The 19,012-nt window shown below is 45.4% G+C and overlaps 1 protein-coding gene across 2 annotated transcripts in view; it reads right to left on the minus strand.

The window, feature by feature from the left end:
• Positions 1-2,371: 2,371 nt before the first annotated feature.
• CHST11 (carbohydrate sulfotransferase 11) overlaps positions 2,372-19,012 on the minus strand; it is a gene marked incomplete at both ends in the record, with an annotated part of 168,838 nt that continues 152,197 nt past the window's right edge. For both annotated transcript variants that reach the window (XM_084279593.1, XM_084279592.1), the window contains one exon: positions 2,372-3,220. In XM_084279593.1, coding sequence (XP_084135719.1) covers positions 2,372-3,220 — 849 coding nt within the window. The remainder of the gene's footprint in view (positions 3,221-19,012) is intronic.

Below are 19,012 nucleotides of genomic sequence, written 5' to 3' on the forward strand. Positions count from 1 at the left end.
ACTTTCTGAAGTAACTTTTTTTTTCTTCTTTAAAATCAACAAATTCACACCACAATCTGCTGGGGGGTGATTAACAGCTAGCTGAAAAACAAAGTTGGACCAAAATATTTGCACTGTCAGATCAAGACCGAACATGCCCACAAAATAGCCTGTGGAGAATACTGGAGGGGGAAAGGGGGAATCTGCCCTCACACAGATTATATTTTTTATTAACAGACATGAGAACCACGCACAAAAGACAGCCAGGGCACACTGTGATAGGCACTTGCAACAGCAACATGCTGAATGAGAGAAAACTCCTTTCCAGCAAAACACCGGCCAGGGATCCGGAATCGGGAGCTGTCAGGCGCAGTCAGCCAGCCCTTCACTAGCCACTGGTTTATAAACAGGACCTGGGTTATGAAAACTGGGGCTGTTCCGGGATGGATGAGAGATTTATTTGGAGGGTATGATTAAAAAAATAATGACCCAAATCCTGGCTCAGAACAAATCCAATTGCAAAAGGACTTCAGTTGCTGTTTGTTACGTTAATTTGTTCTTCGCTGAGATTTGTTCAGCGACTTATTTTTATGAAATAAGATGGAACCTGTTTTTCCTCTTTAACCACGTATGTATCCTGGAGACTAATGTAATTCACTGGATGTAATTTGGCTGCTGTACAATGTGACGTTTTTTGGCTCTCTCTGATCTGGTTAAACCAGCTGAGTTTATTTAAATCTTCACTGATTTGTGGAAGGGTTTGGCATGATCACACGACTGACAAGGCAGGCAAATCAGAAGCCCCGTTTAAGCATCAATCAACTTTAAAACAGATTTTGGGTTCCCACAAGTGCCTCAACTTAAGCCTCTGCCTCCTCCTGCCTCTCAGCCGGCTGCTGCCCTGGGATGGGAAAGCTTGTAGTGGCTACAGACCATTCCCAGGCAGGTCCCTGCTGCCCGCTTGGCCGTACACCCCACCTGCATCAAACTAAAGCCAACCTTCGGAGAAGCCTGTACTTGTGCTGACTAGCTTGCTAACAGAGCCACACCAAAGCCTCAGTTTTCATTATTTATTTGCCATGAATAGATTACTCTTTGCCCAAAACGATCCCTCAGTGTGCCACGCCAGGTACAACCTGCCATCCCAACAGGCTGCTACACAGAACACCATCAGTACCGAGACATTCACCTTAACTAGAAAGGTCATGGTCTCACACGAGAGCTGACTCAGAAGCAATACTAACCCCTGGAAATCAGAAACATCCCTGTCAATGGCAGTTAGGCACCAACTAAAAAAAGATTCCCCCTTCTCCCTGGGAAAACGCCACGAATCCAGCATGTAGGAAGATGAGACCTTGCACGCTCAGAGATCAACACAAAGATGACTTTCTAACTTTTCAAATGACATGCCCACATCCTTCACAGCAACATATTGTGACCCTGTTTTTGAAGCTAATTTTGCTGCCCATCTTAAGATCAGATAGGGAGGGATGACTTGCGGAGGATGGAGCTCCCCCCAGCCCCATCCTGGATATGAATGAAGTCAATGCCAATTGCTCGGGGCACTCAAAAATCTCTGCAGCCACTTTCAAAATGCTGATATTTTTCTGATGGACCATCTGCAAATCTGCATTCATTTGGGCTGGAAGCCTTCAAATTAAGAAACAACAGGACTAGTCATATTCTTGACAAAATCATGAAGTCTAGATTTGTAAGAAGTTCATGGTTTCTCTTCCCAAGGAATACATTCACATTTCTTTCAGTCATGTGTTTTAGATAAGCTATCAAAATCTGTTTTGCTTTTCCCTTTCAGGGCTAGAGATTTTTTTTTTTTTTTTAGTACATTTAAGTGCAATATCACTTTCTGAAGCAATTATTTCTACCACTCTTCTCAAAACATGTGGTATCAAAAGCCATTCCCTTATTTACCTGCACCGACGATTAATGGAAGAATATCATTACCCAGAGACAAACTCAACTGAGGGAAGCACAAAGCCAGACTCCTTTTGTCCAAATGTTATCTTATCTCTGCTGCTGAAGAGACACCTACCAAGAGACCATGTTTTAAATAAGTATAAATAACATTAATTAGAATTGGAGGAATGCAAGATCAATGAAATTCACCAGAACACAATTAACTTTTTTTTTTAAAACAGTGTAGCAGTATTATGCATTTCTACAGCTAGATCGTCACACTCCTGTTACCCTGCAAAGAGAGCTGTCCTTTCTTACAGTTGATTTAAATAATTTTGACTGTGCTGCTCGCAGCATCATTCAAAAAAAAAAAGAAAATATTAATTTACAAAATAACCCATTCTCCATATTTATTATGACAAATAAAAATCTTAAATAAAACAGGCTTTCTCTCCCCTCTCTCCCCCCGACCCATCCCTCATTCCAATTTCAGGTAGCTTGGCACTGAGTAATTGAACATTAAAAAATCAAGTTTGTAGACTTCATACAGCTGCGTTTGGTGCTCAGAGCTGATGTTCTGGAAGAACTCTGTGGTCATTTCATCAGTAGTTCTCGTGGACTTTGCATAGGTGGGGAACTTCAGGTAGCTGCCTACCCCCGCCAGCTGGAGAATGTAATTCGAATCCTCTTCGAGCGTTTCGTATTTTCCTATGAGGTCGTAGTGGATGTGGCAAGGGTGGCAGAGGGAGTACACAGTCTGCCAGTGCTCGTTGAAGGGCTCTTCCCTTTGGGTGTGCGGGTCGATGAGATAGGCCACGAACTCTTCGAATTTCACGTCGTCACCTTTCCGCAGCGCTTCCTGGGTGGCGTTCTTCCGCTGGCGCCGGACGATTTTGGTGCCGTATCGCTTGTGGAAGGAGGTGTTGTACTTCTGGGTGAACTTGTTCCTGTAAGCTGACACCAGTCTCTCGAAAGGCTCGCGAACAAAGAGGAACTTCATGTAGTTTTTCAAGCGGTGGTTGATCTCTGGGATGCTGTACTGGTTGAGGGTCTTCAGGTTCGAAGACACGTGGGCTTCATTGGCTGGGATTTCCATTGGATCGCTGTACTTGCCTCTTCCTGTCAAAACCATCATGACTCTCTTCCAGTTTGTGCAGGCCACTTTGGGAACATAGCAATAGATCATTTCATGATCTTCATCCACGACCAGGTGTTTGAGATCGTTGGGTGTCAACACGCGGCGCTTCCTGCTGGAAACACTGTTTGCTCGGCACGTGTCTGTCACTTGGTCTCGTCTAATCTGATGAAGAATCGCGGTGTTGGACAGCTGCAAAGAAAGCACAGGTACCTCTCAGTCAAGTGGACAGGAAATCCTTACTGCCCCTCTGTTTACTGTACCAATCCAGGGAACAGCGGATTACCGCCTGTATAGAACAGTTCATTGTGTCTCTGAGCAAAAAGGTTCTTAGGCTAGAAGATAAAACCCTTATTGTCTCTGAAGGTCTTGATACCTAATGCTTAAATGCTGCTCACAAAGAAAGTGCCCAGGGCTTTGCTTTGAAGACAACACAAAGGAGCACAAGCTCCCACACAGCCTGGTGGGAAGTGTATTTACAGCACCCTCCTCCTGAAATGCAGTCACCGCCTTTCTTAGTCCTAGAAAACTGATCTCCCCTCCGCTCTGCAGCCTGTCCCATGGCTACAGCAGTGCTGGACCCTGCCTGACCTTTTTCTGCTGAGATGGGCTAGGAAGACACTGGAGTTGGAAAATGTGTCAAAATGAAATCAGCACATGCTCTTGCTGCTGATGTCTGCTACACTAGAGAATTAATAATTGCGGCTTGTTTCTTGGCTATGACCTTGGCAGAAGAAATGAAGCCTATAGAGATTCCTACAACTCCCCAAGGGGAACATTCACTCATATGTGACTTCTTGAGGGGCAGGGAGAATATTAGCAATAAATTGGCTGCTCTGTAAAATCTATATGGACAGAGAAGGAAAAAGCACATGGCCTTCAAACACACACAGCCCTGCATCGACCCTTTATGATTTTGTTAACAGCACCCTAACTTTCTACTGTTACTGCTACTGGATGCTTTGAGAGGCTGTGATCTACCCTGGGTAGGCCCACAGGGCAGCTCCACAGAGATGGCCATGGTCTTGCCACCAGCCACCTCCTGTCCAGACTGTGTCCAGCAGCAGCAGCAGCGAGAGGTTTGGCTGAGGCAGGTAATGAGCTCCTCTGGGAAACAGGGAGTATGAGCTCAAGCAAAGGACCATGCTGACGCAGGGCTCCCGTGTTTGGTTACTTCAGAGCCATGTGAGGTGTCTGCACAGCATGGTGTTTTGCTGTGCAGCCCAACCTTCACCACTACAAGTGACGTTGTACATATTCTGAATAAATTCCGTCAGAGTATCAGGGTTTCGGCAATATTATTTACTTTTACTTAACCCCACTTACCTGGGGATTTCAAACTTATGCATAATAATTAGTTTGGCCTCAAAGCTGAGTATTAAGCAAAGTATTAACCTTCCACTCTGACAGGTAAGGAAGTCTCAGATGCCTTCTTGAACACTGAGTCTTTCAGGGGTGTTTATCTGATGCCTTCTAGCTAGGCTAATGTGAATCACAGGACACTGCAATCAATCAGTTGAGGCGAAGTAGACTGCAGCCATCTGCTATGGGGGCCTTTGGTTACAGGGGTCTTACCCCTTGACCATGTAAAACCCTTGGCAAACGCTTTTGCACAGCTTGGGGGTTCCTACTGAAACTTCCAATTCTTGCAGATATGGGTCAAATCTCCGCTTTCAGCCTCAGTAGTTAGTCCTGATTCATATCAAAAGAAAAATCCCTTTAAGAACAGGGTCCAAATACACATTAGAGGCAAAACTCAAACTGACCCACAAGATGGGAACAAGCCAGTTGCAGCTTTTATGAGCTTTGGAGAGAAAGGAGATAGGAACCCTGTTGTTACAGACAAGAGCCCAGGTTTCATCCACCCAAAGGGCAGCACAAGTTTCTGCAACACGGGAACAGCAGAGATTCTCGTTCCCTCTGAGCTGCAGAGGGTTGCAGAGGAATGTTCCTGTGGGATGGGCAGCACCAAGAGGCTGGTCCACCTCAAGCTGGGCAGGAGGATTTTTCCTTCAGGACAGCATTTATATGCCAAGCCTGGGACCTCTGTATTTCATACAGTGCCACCCACATCCCCTCCGAACTCCTTGATACTTTCCTCATCTCTTTAGCCCCTTTGTTCAGCAAAATGCTGGCTAATGGTTAAAACATGCAATAGCCCAGTGCAGCTCCTTTAGACAGCTTGGCTTGTCTTTTGTGCTTGTGTGGTATCCCCTGAGTACCTCCCAGGTGCATCTCAAGGGCAGTTTTGTATTACAGTCCAAGAGATGAGAAGCCAGATGTGAATCGTGCTTCATGTTTCCTATGAAAACTGACTGGCAGGGAGTTTCCAAAATAAGATGTTAGAAAGCAGTTGTCAAGGGCCACACAGATTTTTGAAGAACATTACTTTTCTCTTTAAAAAATAAATCCATATTTTGTGATTCTATTATATCAATTTATGCTGTTCTTGGAGAGCAACAGGATGGTCAGCCCTATACTGGTTAGTTACCAGTGAATAGTTTTCAAAGAACTAAACAAAACGGTATGCAAACACACAGACATACACATTCTCTGCAGGCAGATGAACTGCTCAATCTCTCTCCTCCTGCAGATCCTCAACAGTATCATATCGCAGAGTACTGCTGTTGGCCTCTGGTTTTAGGGTAAAAAAATAAGAACTGCCTGACTATAGACTGCCACATTACAATATGTTAATGCACAGTATTTGCTCTTCTGAGGCTGTTCTTGGGATAAATACAGAATTGAGTAGATGAGATTCTACAGCCTGAATTAGATAAAAGGTCAGATTTGATAATCTAATGGTTGCTTCAGACCCTAATCTGTGGAGGAGTCTTGTAGAGCTGTGCTTTGCTCCTGATTTCATTCCTACATCAATAGGCTAAGCATTCCTTCCCCATACATTAACATTAATGAGATTTTCAGGCATTCAAGAAAAAATGCAGCCTTAGTATTTGCAATTTCAAATGAGATTGTACTACATTAAATTCACTTAAAAGATGATACTTGTGCATTCTGAAGTGGTACTTGTCACCCACTCTTTTTAGCATGGAAGAAATATGAAGAAATGGCATAGAAGTTTGGTCAGTGACGTTTACTAAGCACACACCAGCACCCCAGGGTGCTCTGGTAGCACACGGAACACGTGTTAAATTGCAGTGTAACGCCAAAAGGGTATTGCCCTGTTTCATAAATTACAGATCCATATGGCTGATGGATGAAGGGTCATAGAGGAAAGAAGAGTTTGGAAAGCTCTACTTTTTTGATTGTTTTTTCCTATTGCCTTCAGCATATTGGGAAGAAAAAAAAAAAAAAAGGCTGATTTAGTGACTGTCCTAGATCAGTACCAGCTGTACCAAACCCCATTTTCTTCTGCAGCTAACACGTGATGCACCGTGGAAGAGCTGACCCACCTGAGGCCCCATCCCTGGAGATATTCAAGGTCAGGCTTGATGGGGCTCTGAGCAACCTGATCTAGTGAAGATGTCCCCGCTTCCTGCAGGGAGGTTGGACTAGCTGACCTCTAAAGGTCCCTTCCACCCTTACACATTCTATGATTCTGTACCTGGTCCCCCCCAGAGAAGCAAGGAGTCCTGCTGCCTCTCCTTGAGCTGTGATGAAAGCAGCCCTCTCACTGAAGGAGTGGGTGACATAAAAGACACGGTCCTGCTGCACTAGTGAAAAGTTGGGTAAGGCACTGGAGAGCCTTTAACTGAGCTCCTGCAGAGCCACCAAGCCCTTCCTTGGAAACTGCAAACATCAGAGGACATACTCCATGGTCCCTGGAGCCTACACCACCATGCAAGGTAAGCATAAGAGCATTTTTCAGTTCAATATTTTGAAATGATACGTTAACACTGAGTTATGGTTTCTCAACGGTTTATGTTACAGGCAAAGCTTTTGAGCCGCGTAATAATTCCACTCTTGAAGCTGGTGGGAGAGGTAGGATCCAAATGATGGGCATCTTTAAAGCTACGGATGGTGAAAGACAAGTCAAAAAAAATAGGTTCATCGACTGTCTTCACCCCAAAGCTGTTGTAGATGTGGCTACAGCGGAGCTGTGAGAGCACAGCCGCTGCCTGAACCTCATCATGGTCATCCCCACAGGTCCCCACTGATCCCGCAGTTCAGGAAGCCCCAGTAAGTAACGGCCTAAACCCACCCCACTTTAGGAGAGGGCAGTTTTCAGCATGTGTGCAGGTTGGCCTGAGAGCTGCATGGCGATGTGATAAAGCCAATGCTCAGGTCTGTCCTTCGACAGTTCAACCTGGACTTCAGCTGGGCATTAAGACATGTGATAAAAGCATCTGTTCCTCTCTGAAAGGACTGATACCACCACAGAGGCACTTGATCGCAGGGTTTTTTTCCTGCAGAAGTTGTAATAGGGCCAGAGAAGAAGGGCATGTCAAGATAAAAGTTTTATTTCCTTTTCTGATGCAGCAAACGAGTCTAAGAGGGAACATGAGCAGCGGGAGACTCCTACTCCTGAGCTCAGCAGCATTGAAAAGAAGAAGAAAAAAAGGTAGTCTGGGGACACTCTGATCCCAGAAGCTTTTCCTCTCCCTCAGTCCCAAACTAACAATAAGGGAGGAAAGCTAAGTCCAGCACACACTGCTCATGTGGATTTTTCTATACAGCGGGGGACAGGTGGGGTGGGGAGGGAAGGTGTGCTTTGAGGGTAGAGAATCTGTACCAAAAATGCATATTCTGACTAATTGACAACCATCAACCCACGGATATGCAAAGGTTATTCAAGGTAAATCACAGTAACAAGAGGAGAGGTATTTTCTTATGGCTACTTAGGCACAGCAGGATAACATAATCTTTGAGGGCCTTTCCAAGCTTGATGGCCAAACAGCAAGCAAGTCCAGATTTAGACACAAGACACTTTTAATTAAAGTAGGAGCAGAGATCAATCCAATTCACAGGTACCTGCATTGAAAGCACTTTTTAAATAGAAAATGTCACTCAAAACCCCTCCATTAATTAAATTTTGCCTTGCTACAAAAAAATTAGTGTGTGAAGAAGTATCCCCTGCACTTATAAGGCAGGGTTTTATTTATTTCTGTTGGGCTGCCTGCAGCTGCAGCTGGTTCTGCACATCACTCTGCTCAGGCTCCCAATCAACCCACACTGAGAACGCTAACGCAGCACTGGAGCATGGCAGAGCAAGGGGCAAAATTATGCAAATCAGTTTATAGTGGAATAAGGAGGATGAATGTTGTGAATGGGGTTTGCAGTCCCACGCCCCACTTTTCTCTGCAGCTTTGCAGTAATGAAGGCTTTGCATCTGCCTTTAATTCTTCAGTCACACTTGTGTTTGGAGGTTTGGACTCTGTCCTGCACTAGAACTATGTGAGTTGCTGCAGCATCTCCCTTACCTGTGGTCCAAGCACACATCAATCAAAGTCAGCTGGATCTCTGTTGAACACCCAGTTGGGTCTATCCAGTTAAGCTTTGCATGAACCACAGCTCATCCCCACCGAATTCACGTTAAGGGTGTTTGTTTAGGAGGTGTGTGCAGCAGGCTCATAATCTGTCACAAACAAGGTCTTAAAAGTGGGAAGTGTCAGGCAGACTAACTATAGGTGGCACTAACGGTCCTAGTTATGTGACATCAAGAGACACTAATATTTCAGTTGACTAAAATCTCTTGGGTATTATCAGCTGTTTGTCCCCCAGCCCATCAGCCACACTATCCAAGTTCTAGGAGGTGTTTAACATTTAATATATAGGCTATGTCTTGGTAATATTTATATTTCCCCAAATGCTTAAGGGTTGGGATTTTTAAACATGAGGTTACATGCAAGCACATTTCCAATCCTGTTTTCACATCAACAGTGTGAGGAAGATGATTTCAACCTTGATTGACAGCCTTGAAGTTACTGACGTATTTTAGGCTACTTTAATATTTGGTTTCTACAATTTGGATCCATAACTACCCTACTCGGTACATATGTTTTCAATACATGAAATTCTAGGTTGTTTTCTTAAAAATGTTCAGCATTAAGACAATAAAGGGGAACTAGCAATTTGTCATACTTGGCAGTCCAAGCAGAAGCATTTCTCACATCATCACAAATAATTATTACTTCTCACAGATTTCTACAGCTGACAGTCAGACAATTATAGCTGTGAATCAAAACACTGAATCTAAAAGAACAACTGCATTCTAGATAAAGGAATGTTATTAAACTGACCTGGACTACAATAATATTTTTTAAAGTAAGCTTTAAGTAAGCTTTGCAATGTTTCATTTATTTCACATTTCATAGTGTATTATCCTCAACATAACCTCTTAAAAAATGCCCAGCACTCAAATGAGAACTCCACCAAAACCTCAATTAATATTTGCTCACTTAACGTTTTTGAAGATTTCCAGCACTCAAATGAGAACCCCACCAAAACCTCAATTAATATTTGTTCAAAGTCCAATAAAGCCGACTAGAAAGCACATCATGTGTACTGGGGATGGAAATGCTTAACATCTTCCCTGACAACTTGTGGATGGACAAACTGGAATACAAATTTGCTATGAAAATGTCTCTGCAGAGTATCTGGATAATAGAAGATAATAAAACTAATATTAACATAGGAACGTTTTTACTGAGCGAGAAAATTTTAGAGACATAATTATATCCTCTGAAGGAAACTCTTGGAATATTACAAAGCTGCTTTCTTGTCTCCATTTCATGCATTGAACTTATTGCCCCACAGAAAAGATAAGGCTGAATATGCATTTTTTTTTTTTCCCAAATAATTCTCTGGTTTGCAACCCAAGATAAACACACCCTCTTCAGTTCCCACTGTACAGAATGCACCGGGGCTACGAAAAGAAAGATCAAAGCTGTTGAAAGACAGCCACATGCAGTAGCTGCTAGTGCTGTACTGCCACAAATCCTGAATTGCTCCACAGGTTTCCTCCTCCTCCCTATGCACAGTCCCAACTTCATCCCTGCACACCCGTGTGCGTGCAACGTAGCAAGGTAGGATGAAATAACCCAGTAGTTGCATAGTTCTGTGTCCAGAGGCTACAATTATTTGAGTAATGACATGCCCCAAACCCACATCAACTTTGTCATTCACTCTTCTATGTCCAGGTACACGATTTGGGTGCTAGAAAAGAAACAACACTAAACCAGTCAAAATCTGGCAGCAGACACACATGCAGCTGCAGACGCTGATGCTTTCCTGGGAAAGTCATTATGTATTGGCCTTTTTGTCTCAAAGAGAAAGTAAAGTACCACAGTGAGCCTAAACGATGCAAAAAAACCCCCTTGAAAAATCACAGACTGGCACCAGCTGTATGTTAAAACCAGCTTTTTAATCAGCCTGTCACACAATAAGGTATGGATTCAGGAAGAAAAGAGCGGGCCCTCTTCCAAATGCCACCTTCTCCTGTATAATCCTGTTCGTTCCCATTCTCCCTGCTGGAAACTACTTGTTGTAAGGACTCAGCCAATGTGCAGGGTTTGGGGCTAATAAGATGAATGCATCCATCCTGTAAAATGCCTCCTTTAAACAAGGAGATGGAAAATTTTTGAGGTCCCTGGAATGCCTGGGCAGAAAGAGCAACAGCCTGGACACACAGGGGATTAAGAATGAGCTACCATGTATGTTGCTGGTTGGAAGCTCTACAGGAATCTTACAAACATGGGGCAGGCAAAATTCGAGTGATGGAGCTTTAAGTGCAAGACACCCCAGAGGTAAAGAATCATCAGGAAGGCTGGAGGAGCTGGGAGCTACAAAATAATTAAAGCAAAAAAAATCTTTATGCTGGCAGGTTTCTTGGGACTTTATTTGTAGAAGACAAGTTTGGTGCATCATGCTGTGTGTACAAAAAGCACTTTGCATTCTCTTTCCAGCAGCTGACGCTGGCTGTCGGACAGGAAGGGGGGGAAAGGGGCATTTGGCAGATGGGCAATCCCGTTTTTTTTAAATCTCATAGCAAAAAGAAGTGGATGAAACCCCTGCCCAGGCACTCAGCTGCTGCCAACTGAGGCTGATAGAGATGTGGTGCCTTCCTGGGGCAGAGGCTCTGCTCCCTGGAGCCTGACTGTCCCGTGCTGCCAATGAAGTGTCTTGCCACTGCTCTGACAGAAAAGGACAGCGCGTGATGAATTTGTCCGCTCCTGGCTCATTCTTTAAGTGGAGCCATAAATCACTGTTTGTATGAAAAAGCAGAGAGGTCTGGCTATCTTATGAATTTAATTTTAAAATGGAAACTTCCTGGCCTTTTGCCTCTAAGAGGCAGGCACACATGCACAGATGTGATCTCTGGCACTGAGCTCATGCGCTCTGTACCCATGTGTATCACCTGTAACGCACAGAGACACAAGAATGGCCTTTCTAACCCTTCCTGGTCCCCAGGCACACATGCTTCACCTCTACACAACAATCACTGCCACTCAAATATGCCTCAAGCAGCCCGTAGGAGCCCCTACCTATCATCATCTTTCTTTGGAAGACTTACGCTGACGGGTCGCTTTGACAGAGGTGCAGCAGCAAGGAGTGAGTTTGCTCTCAGGCAGCTGGGGGACAGAGAGTGGTGACCTGTTGGTGGGACACAACAGAATGCCACATCCAAGGGTATGAGGCCGCACTCAGTCTTCTCAGTCAAGGGGAAACCGATTGCATCTGGCCTGGCCTGAGAAAGCCCCTTCCTGGGGATACGCTACTGTTGGCTGCAGCTGCTTGGGACAAGTCTGGGCTTGCAGAACTGCTTCCAAGTCACCAGGGTCTATAGAGACAGTCAAAGGGACTTCCACTGTTTGTTTACCTCATGATTCCCAGGTTGCATTCACAGAATCACAGAATTCAAGGTGTGGATGGATAGCAAACTGGAACAACCCAAACCTGGGTTGTTCTGGGACACATGCACATGCACTGGGAAGCTCGAAGCCAAGGGAGTGACCTATTGCCCGTGTATTACATCTCTACTGTGGGAGCTGTAGATGTGGTTTTTCAAGGAGAGTGTTGAGAACTGGTTAGCAAAAGGCATGCCACGGGTATCTATCTGCACATGGTGCGACAGGATGAGCACTGGGCTAGTGATGCATGGAGTCAGCCAGGGTGGAGCTGGGAGTAGCCCTTACAAAACAGAGTAAGAAACTGCATTTTAACATCACTGGCTTCTAGAAGACAATGGAAAAACTGACATTTATTTCTCTGTTGCAAGAAGTTGTGGCAGGAGGGGTGAGATAAACTGGGTGGAAGGACGAAACAGGATGAAGTAGATACGTAAATACAAAAATACATAAAATATTCCACAAGGAGGAAGGGAATTACCTATTCACTGTGGTCAGGAAAAGTAGCAATAAAGCTAAACAAGAGAGATGCAGTTTAACTGTAAGAAAAATCCTGACAGACATGGTGTGTCTGTGAGGAGACAGTGAGGAATCTCCAGCATTGGGAACCTCTAAGAAACTGCCTGTGAAGGTGTCAGAGGACCAAAATGATCCTACTTGTGGGCAGGTGTCTCTTTGTGGGTCCTTCAAGCTTCATGGACCTGGAATGGCAGCTTCTGGAAGCTAAGCCCACTGTTGCAAACCTAGGTGTTAAACAGGCTTCAGGAACAAGAGGTGCAGCAAATACTGGGAGTCACGCAGGCAGAGAGGTGAGGTACAGCTCTGAATGAAACCTCCCCCTGGGAAAGGCAACAATATCAAACCATGGGCTGGGCAGAGCCCAGACAGGTGCTCAGGCACCGTGAGGACAGACCCTGTGCGAGACCCGTCGCAGGACATGGTGGAGGAGGTGGGGCAGCCTGAACGCCTGGCGTTCCCCAGGACACGCACGCACCAATCGCCCCGGCAGTTCTGACCCGGCAGCCGATGTTAATGGATTTCTTGGTAACACAAATCCTCCTCCTGTACCTCTGGGTTGCAGCTTAGGTGTCACACAGTCAAGTAGAAATACTTATTTTCTTCTCAGCAGGGTGTCTGCTATTCTAACCGAACACAATTTACTCGGTCCCATGCTAAATCAGGGTAATACGTTTCCAATTTTTAACTCAGCGTGTAACGCACCAATATTGCTCCAAAGCTTTTGAAACCCAAATAGGAAAAAGAGAAGATATTTGCTGCATAGCTGGTTTCTTTACATCTAATTCATGTGCTTTAGCAACCCACTGGAGGCGAGGGGAACCCCATAATTACATGTTCAGCCCTGCTGAGTCCCTGTGAGTTCCCCCATGACCGGGGCAGGCACTCTGTGTGGGATGCTGCGGGAGGTCCCCTTCTAACACCACCTCCCTTCCATGAGCCAGGGACACAAGCTCAGGTCCCCACCAAGAAACATGGTGCTGGGTTTTTTTCAAGGCAGGATGCTGGAAGTAAGTGTGATGACACCCAACAGTGTATAACCCTGCTGTGAGCTCTTCCTGGTGAGGCTCACTTGCTGTCTAACTGGACAGCGCAAAGGTCTGGAGAAGGGAGAGCTGATCTCACCCCCCAGCAGGTCAGAGGCAGAAACCAGAACAGATTACATCTCCTATCTCAGTCTGACTTTTTTTTAAAAATTAATTCCTCTGGACACAGACTGGCAAAATACACAAGTCCTTTGGATGATGGATTTTCTTCACCTCAACTCAACAATTACAAATCAACGCTGTATTTCTTTTACTCCCCTTTGGTGAGGTTATCTTGTGCTAAGACAAAACCTTGCTATCCCAAGGTAGCTTTTCCTGGCACATGTGTCCATGCCGCTCACTAAGTGTTCACAGAAGGCAACTAAGGAAGGCTGCCCTTTCTCCACGGCCTTAATTACAGTTAACCAGAAATGTCACCTTTCTGCTGCTGTACAAAAAGAATTCGATGACCCCCTGTTTGAAAAGACAAAAGGCCTTTTTGTCAAAAAATCCTAACATCCATTTATAATCTTAATTACAACAGGTTTCCCAGGAAAATTTCCTGCCACAGAATGCAGTCTGGAAATAGGAATCTGGGTTAACATGGAAAGCCTGTTTCAGCTGTAGGTCTGATTTCTCCTACCTTGAGCTAAATACCAGTTGACTCCAACCCTGAGGTAGGCTCAGCCACAGACAAGCCAGCAGCAGTCATTTAGTCCAACCCTAACACTGTCATGATTAGACCAAAAGAGGGACCAAAGCAAAAGACTGACGATGTACCATGGCACAGGAGAGGGATTTGTTTGCTTTTGCAGTATTTTCTGATTCTTGTTAGAAACCAGACATTTCAGTCTTCGTGCCCTAAAAGAAGCTCACTGCCAGGAGCTGACCACAAATGACTCCACCACAGGCTTCCCTGGGAAGGAAAGAGCATCTGCATAAGGCTGCTCTCTCTGTTGGCCACCAACGCCTCTTCCCAAATGTCAGCACACCCCGTGCACCGTGCCAGCTCTACAGCGACAACAACATCCAACAGCCCGCAGATCTGACCACCAGGCCCTCGCTGGAAACTTCCCATCTCCCTGGGTCCCTCTGAATTGCAGAGGGGGAGACCTCAGCACGGCAGTAAATGAACAGAAAGCATGCCTAAGGAATCACCTTTAAATCCTGGCAAACCTAAAAGTGTCTCGGTTGTATTTTTATGCATCTGACTTGCTACATAATCCTTCTTGTGTCAGATCATGAGGGCAATGTTAAAAGTAACTTCCAAAAGCTATTTAAGACAACTGGAAGGTACAATTATTAGCATGATGCCTTGTTAATTTTCCTCATCTCTACAGCTGTGTTTACTGTGTTTTCTAAGGGCACTCTGTCTCATCTAATAACAGATCCGTTTAGGGACTGCATACTAAATGTTAACTTACAATAGAAGAACAAATTCTTAGTATTTCTTTAAAAGGCTGCTATTTTTTTGAAACTGTTCCCTCAGCTATACCCTGAAAGAAACTGCACATCATCTTTTCCCCCCTTTTTTAAAGTGCTCATTCTTTTTTAAACTTCTCAAAGAAAATGAGCCACTTGCTTGAGTTCTTGCTTTCGGGTTCCTTCTCCGGCTGCGGCCAAGTGCCATCTCCTTGCACTCTGCTCCTTTCATGGATGCTGAACGTGTGCCAGCCTCTCATCAGTTCACACTCTGCTCTTATATCCTTGTCATCTGCCTTGTTCCACCTGCAGCTTGAGCATGCCAGCAAAGACCAGAAGAAAAATAAACTCCAGGACTGAGTCTTCAGCTAGATCTTGCTCGGCATGCAAACTCCCCCAGAGCGGATCCTTGCTGTCCCTGAGCCCACCGCAGAGTTAGACAGGCACTCAGGGCATTTGTTAGCATGGAGGACATTGAAAGATCGGGGAGATAGCCCCTCTCCCCAAGCAACAGGGCAAGGCGGTGGCGGAGAGGTGCCAATCCGCAGGCCAAAGTGACGCGGTCTGACAGCCAGGAGCAAGTTGAGGCATTCAGCCGTGCGGGCAAGGGGAGCCAAGAGCATGCAATGGATGGAAAAATGCCCTCTCCTGTGCAGCAGGGAACAGGGAGGCTCTGTCCTGCACCCAGGGCCAGCACTGTTCCATGTCCCATCAGAGGCCTGGCAGAGGAGCTTTGCCTTAAGCTGCAAACAGGGGCAGCTTCCCCTCAGAACAGGTAAAATGTAATGCCTGGCAGGTGACACCCAGGGCACCACGTTTTGGTATGACAGCCTTGGAAACGTACCTGGGGGGAACCGACTGCTTGGTCACCAATGCCTACCCACACCAGCTTGTTATTGTTCTCTGGGCTTTGTATAGCTCTAAGCTACCTAATTCCTCTTTGCTTAGCAAATACCACTAGTAAGCTACGCAGGAATACATACATCTCCCTGCATACATGTGGATGCAGATGCATAGACACATCCTGGTGGTAAGCACCCAGGCGGCACTTGGGCTTATGTCGGTCACAGACCGGGGTGCACGGGTGTTTCCAGGGAGTATGGAAGCACTGAAAGGCATTTCATGTGTCAGTAGGTGGGAGTGAAAACACTCAGTAGCACAGTGGAAGCAAAGCATGGCCGGCTGCTGATCTCAGTTAGTAGGTTGGTCTGAGAAGCATGTGGTCCCCACAGTCAGTACCTGAAACTGCTGTCACCTTTCTGATGAATTCAATCAAGACAGCAGAGGCATTTGATAGCTCCTGAGAAACTCTGGGAGCTGTTGCCGTTCTGGCATACCAAATGCAGGTTGTTCTCCAGAGCTTCCAGGTGACACAGATTTAGGAGTGGGGAAAAGTGACAAGTTCACATAATGCTGGAATAGCTGGTATTCCTGACAGGAGAAGTAAACCTAAATTAAAGTTTTCAGCTAAGGGTGCTGTCACTTTAGATTCTCTGTGTGGTTACTTCCACCCACTGGATCCATGAATGAAGAGCTGATGTCTCCTCAAACATGCAGCGATGCCTGCTGCAGGACCCATCTTCACAACGCAGGGAGAGCTGCCAAGCACCACCATGCCCTTCACCCCTTGGGAGGTCTTCCATGGCACAAATGCCCCCCACAAATAAGCTGATAATTAACAGTGCATTTTGCTCTTTGAACTTATCCTGCCTTTTACGAGTTGCATCAGCAGACCTGACCTGGAGATTAATAGTCATCCAACTGCTCTCAAACCTTTTAGCTCTGCATTTAAAATAGAAAACAGTTTTGTGAAAGTCAGCTTATCCTGTTGTTTCTGAATGCCTTCTCAAGGTTAATACTAGCTGGAGCAGGTCACCATGTGAAGGTCCCATTTGCAAGGACCACACTTAAACACTCTGATCAGGTGTTCAAGACCCTGTATCCATTCCTGTAATTCATCTCCACATGTATTTTCCAACTGCTGTGTAGCTCAGCTAGCACAGGCAGAGAAGTTTCATAAAGCATCTTCACAGCTCCTCCTACTGTTTCGAGAGACCTTCTTTTCCTGCTCCACAACCTAACTTTATCTCCAGCTTTGTTTGTCTAAAAATAAGCTTTGTTCACAGGGGAAAGCAGTATGTGGGATTCGCTGCTTCCAGGAACACACTGCCATTTTGTTCAACTTCTTCTGTCCTCCTGGGTGCTCTTTTCTTCCAGCTTGCCATCACCTCCCTTTACACATGTACGTGCAAGCCCCCACTTTCAGCTTCTTCCCCCTCAGAGCTCTTCAGAGGTGGTTAACATCCCCTAACTCACCTTCTTAAAACCTCTGTGCTCTCTCAGCCCCTGGCTGATGCAATGCAGTTTCCAAGGTAATCCCAGTTACTTTAAGGTTAGTCTTAAGTCTTCATTCTGCCTGAACTTCTTTTTCACTTGTGCCTCTCACTGCTCTTTCCTCACTCTGGCTGCTCTTCATCTAACCCCTCCAGCATCCCTTTTGCAAGCTGCGCTCAATGCCACTAGAGCTCAACTTGAACTTTCAAACCCATGGAGGGCTGGGAGCAGAGGGGGGAGATGCAAATATTTTCAAGGAAGACATGAATGTCAAACAAGACGAGTAAGAGGCTGTTCCAAACCACACATAGTGTTTGGGAGATTGAGATAAAGCAGCTACCATGCAGTACTAGTTTCAACCTGATGCAGAACATCTGCTCCTGTGTCGCTTTTAATGATTCATGTTCTCTTGTCTGCAGCTCCAGAGAGAGAAGGACCACCTGAGCAGAGATAAACTACAGGTTCACTTATACTGTTTCCAGGAGGAGAAAATGCTTGCCAAGATTAGCTGAGAAAAAACTGCACTGCTGAACAGCCAGCTAAACTATGCAGAGCCTACGCATCAGCCTAATAATATGCCTTGTTCCTTCTTCACCAACCCCAACATTACAGACAGGATCAGGCCCCTCTCATCCACCCCCCTCACCACCACCCCCCACCCTTAGTTTTTGTGGATCAACTGCTATCAGTAAAGCTTAGGAGCTCAGCCTAAAATCAGTTTGTTGGAAATAATATGAGATCACTCAGCTCCCTGCAGCAAGGTACTGGAGCAGCCCTGAGCCCATGAAAATCTGGGCATATTTTAGCTATGACCTGCCTCGTTAGGGGCTGAAGGCAACAGATGTACACATTCAGTGGGAATAAATGCTGGTTCCCAAATAAACCTCAGATAAACTGCAGAGGGATCTGCAGGTGCTGGCAGGATGGATAATTCCTCCTGAAGCTGCATCTGGAGCTGTTATTGCAGACCGAGGTCTGGGATAAAAATAACACTCAGTACTTATCTGGTCTTTTTCCATCTGTAAACTTCAAAGCTTAATGCATCACCCCCACTTTCCAGATGTGAGAAGCAAGCCACAAAGAACTGGCCCAGTGCTGCTGTATTTTTCTACCAGAAGCTGAACCTTGTCCTCTCCCAAGCACGACTCTGCTGGGTTCAAGGCAAGGCAACCCAACGCAACCAGCACTTTTCCATGATTCTGCTCATATTTTAAGATGGGGGATGGGGTTTGTTGTTCAGCCCTGGTTCCCAGGACTTCTCTGGGAGCATTTCAGAATGAAAATGTTTCTTTAAATGTTTGTCCTCCCTGAAGCTTCCAGTCCTCCCAGTTACATACTGTTTAAGTAAATGGATTACTCAGAATGCAGGTTGAGGAACTGTGGCAGCAAAGAATGCTGTTACCAGCAGATTACAGACATTCAGAGCCTTTGGTTTAGATTTACACCTTTCCCTCTCCATTATTTCTTTACTGATCAACACTGGTGAGATTCACCACTGGGTGTAATGCCCATATGAAGCTGGTGTCTGTGAGAAATTGGTAACAGACATTTGGCACCGCCCGTTGTGAGAATGTATAGCGCGTACCACGGCAGCACATAGAATTCTCCATTTATCAAAACAACTGTGAGGTAGCCACTGAGACCTGATGGGAAGCCATCAAAGTCCAGTACAAAAAGAGCACTCCAAGATTTGTCCCAGGGTAAAAAAAAATAATCTCCCAAAGTACAAACAAAGAAGGGTTACATGGGTTGGTCTGGATTTTAATGTGGTAGCTTGAGTTTGCCACAGCCCTGAAAACCAACGTGTATGTTACTGAAATGTAAAGCTCATGGATCTGTAAAGGTCATGTTGAGAAGTAAAAAGCAGCATCTGTTTCTTT

Source organism: Gallinula chloropus, assembly GCF_964237585.1.
Source record: "Gallinula chloropus genome assembly, chromosome: 1".
Classification (NCBI taxonomy): Eukaryota; Metazoa; Chordata; class Aves; order Gruiformes; family Rallidae; genus Gallinula; species Gallinula chloropus.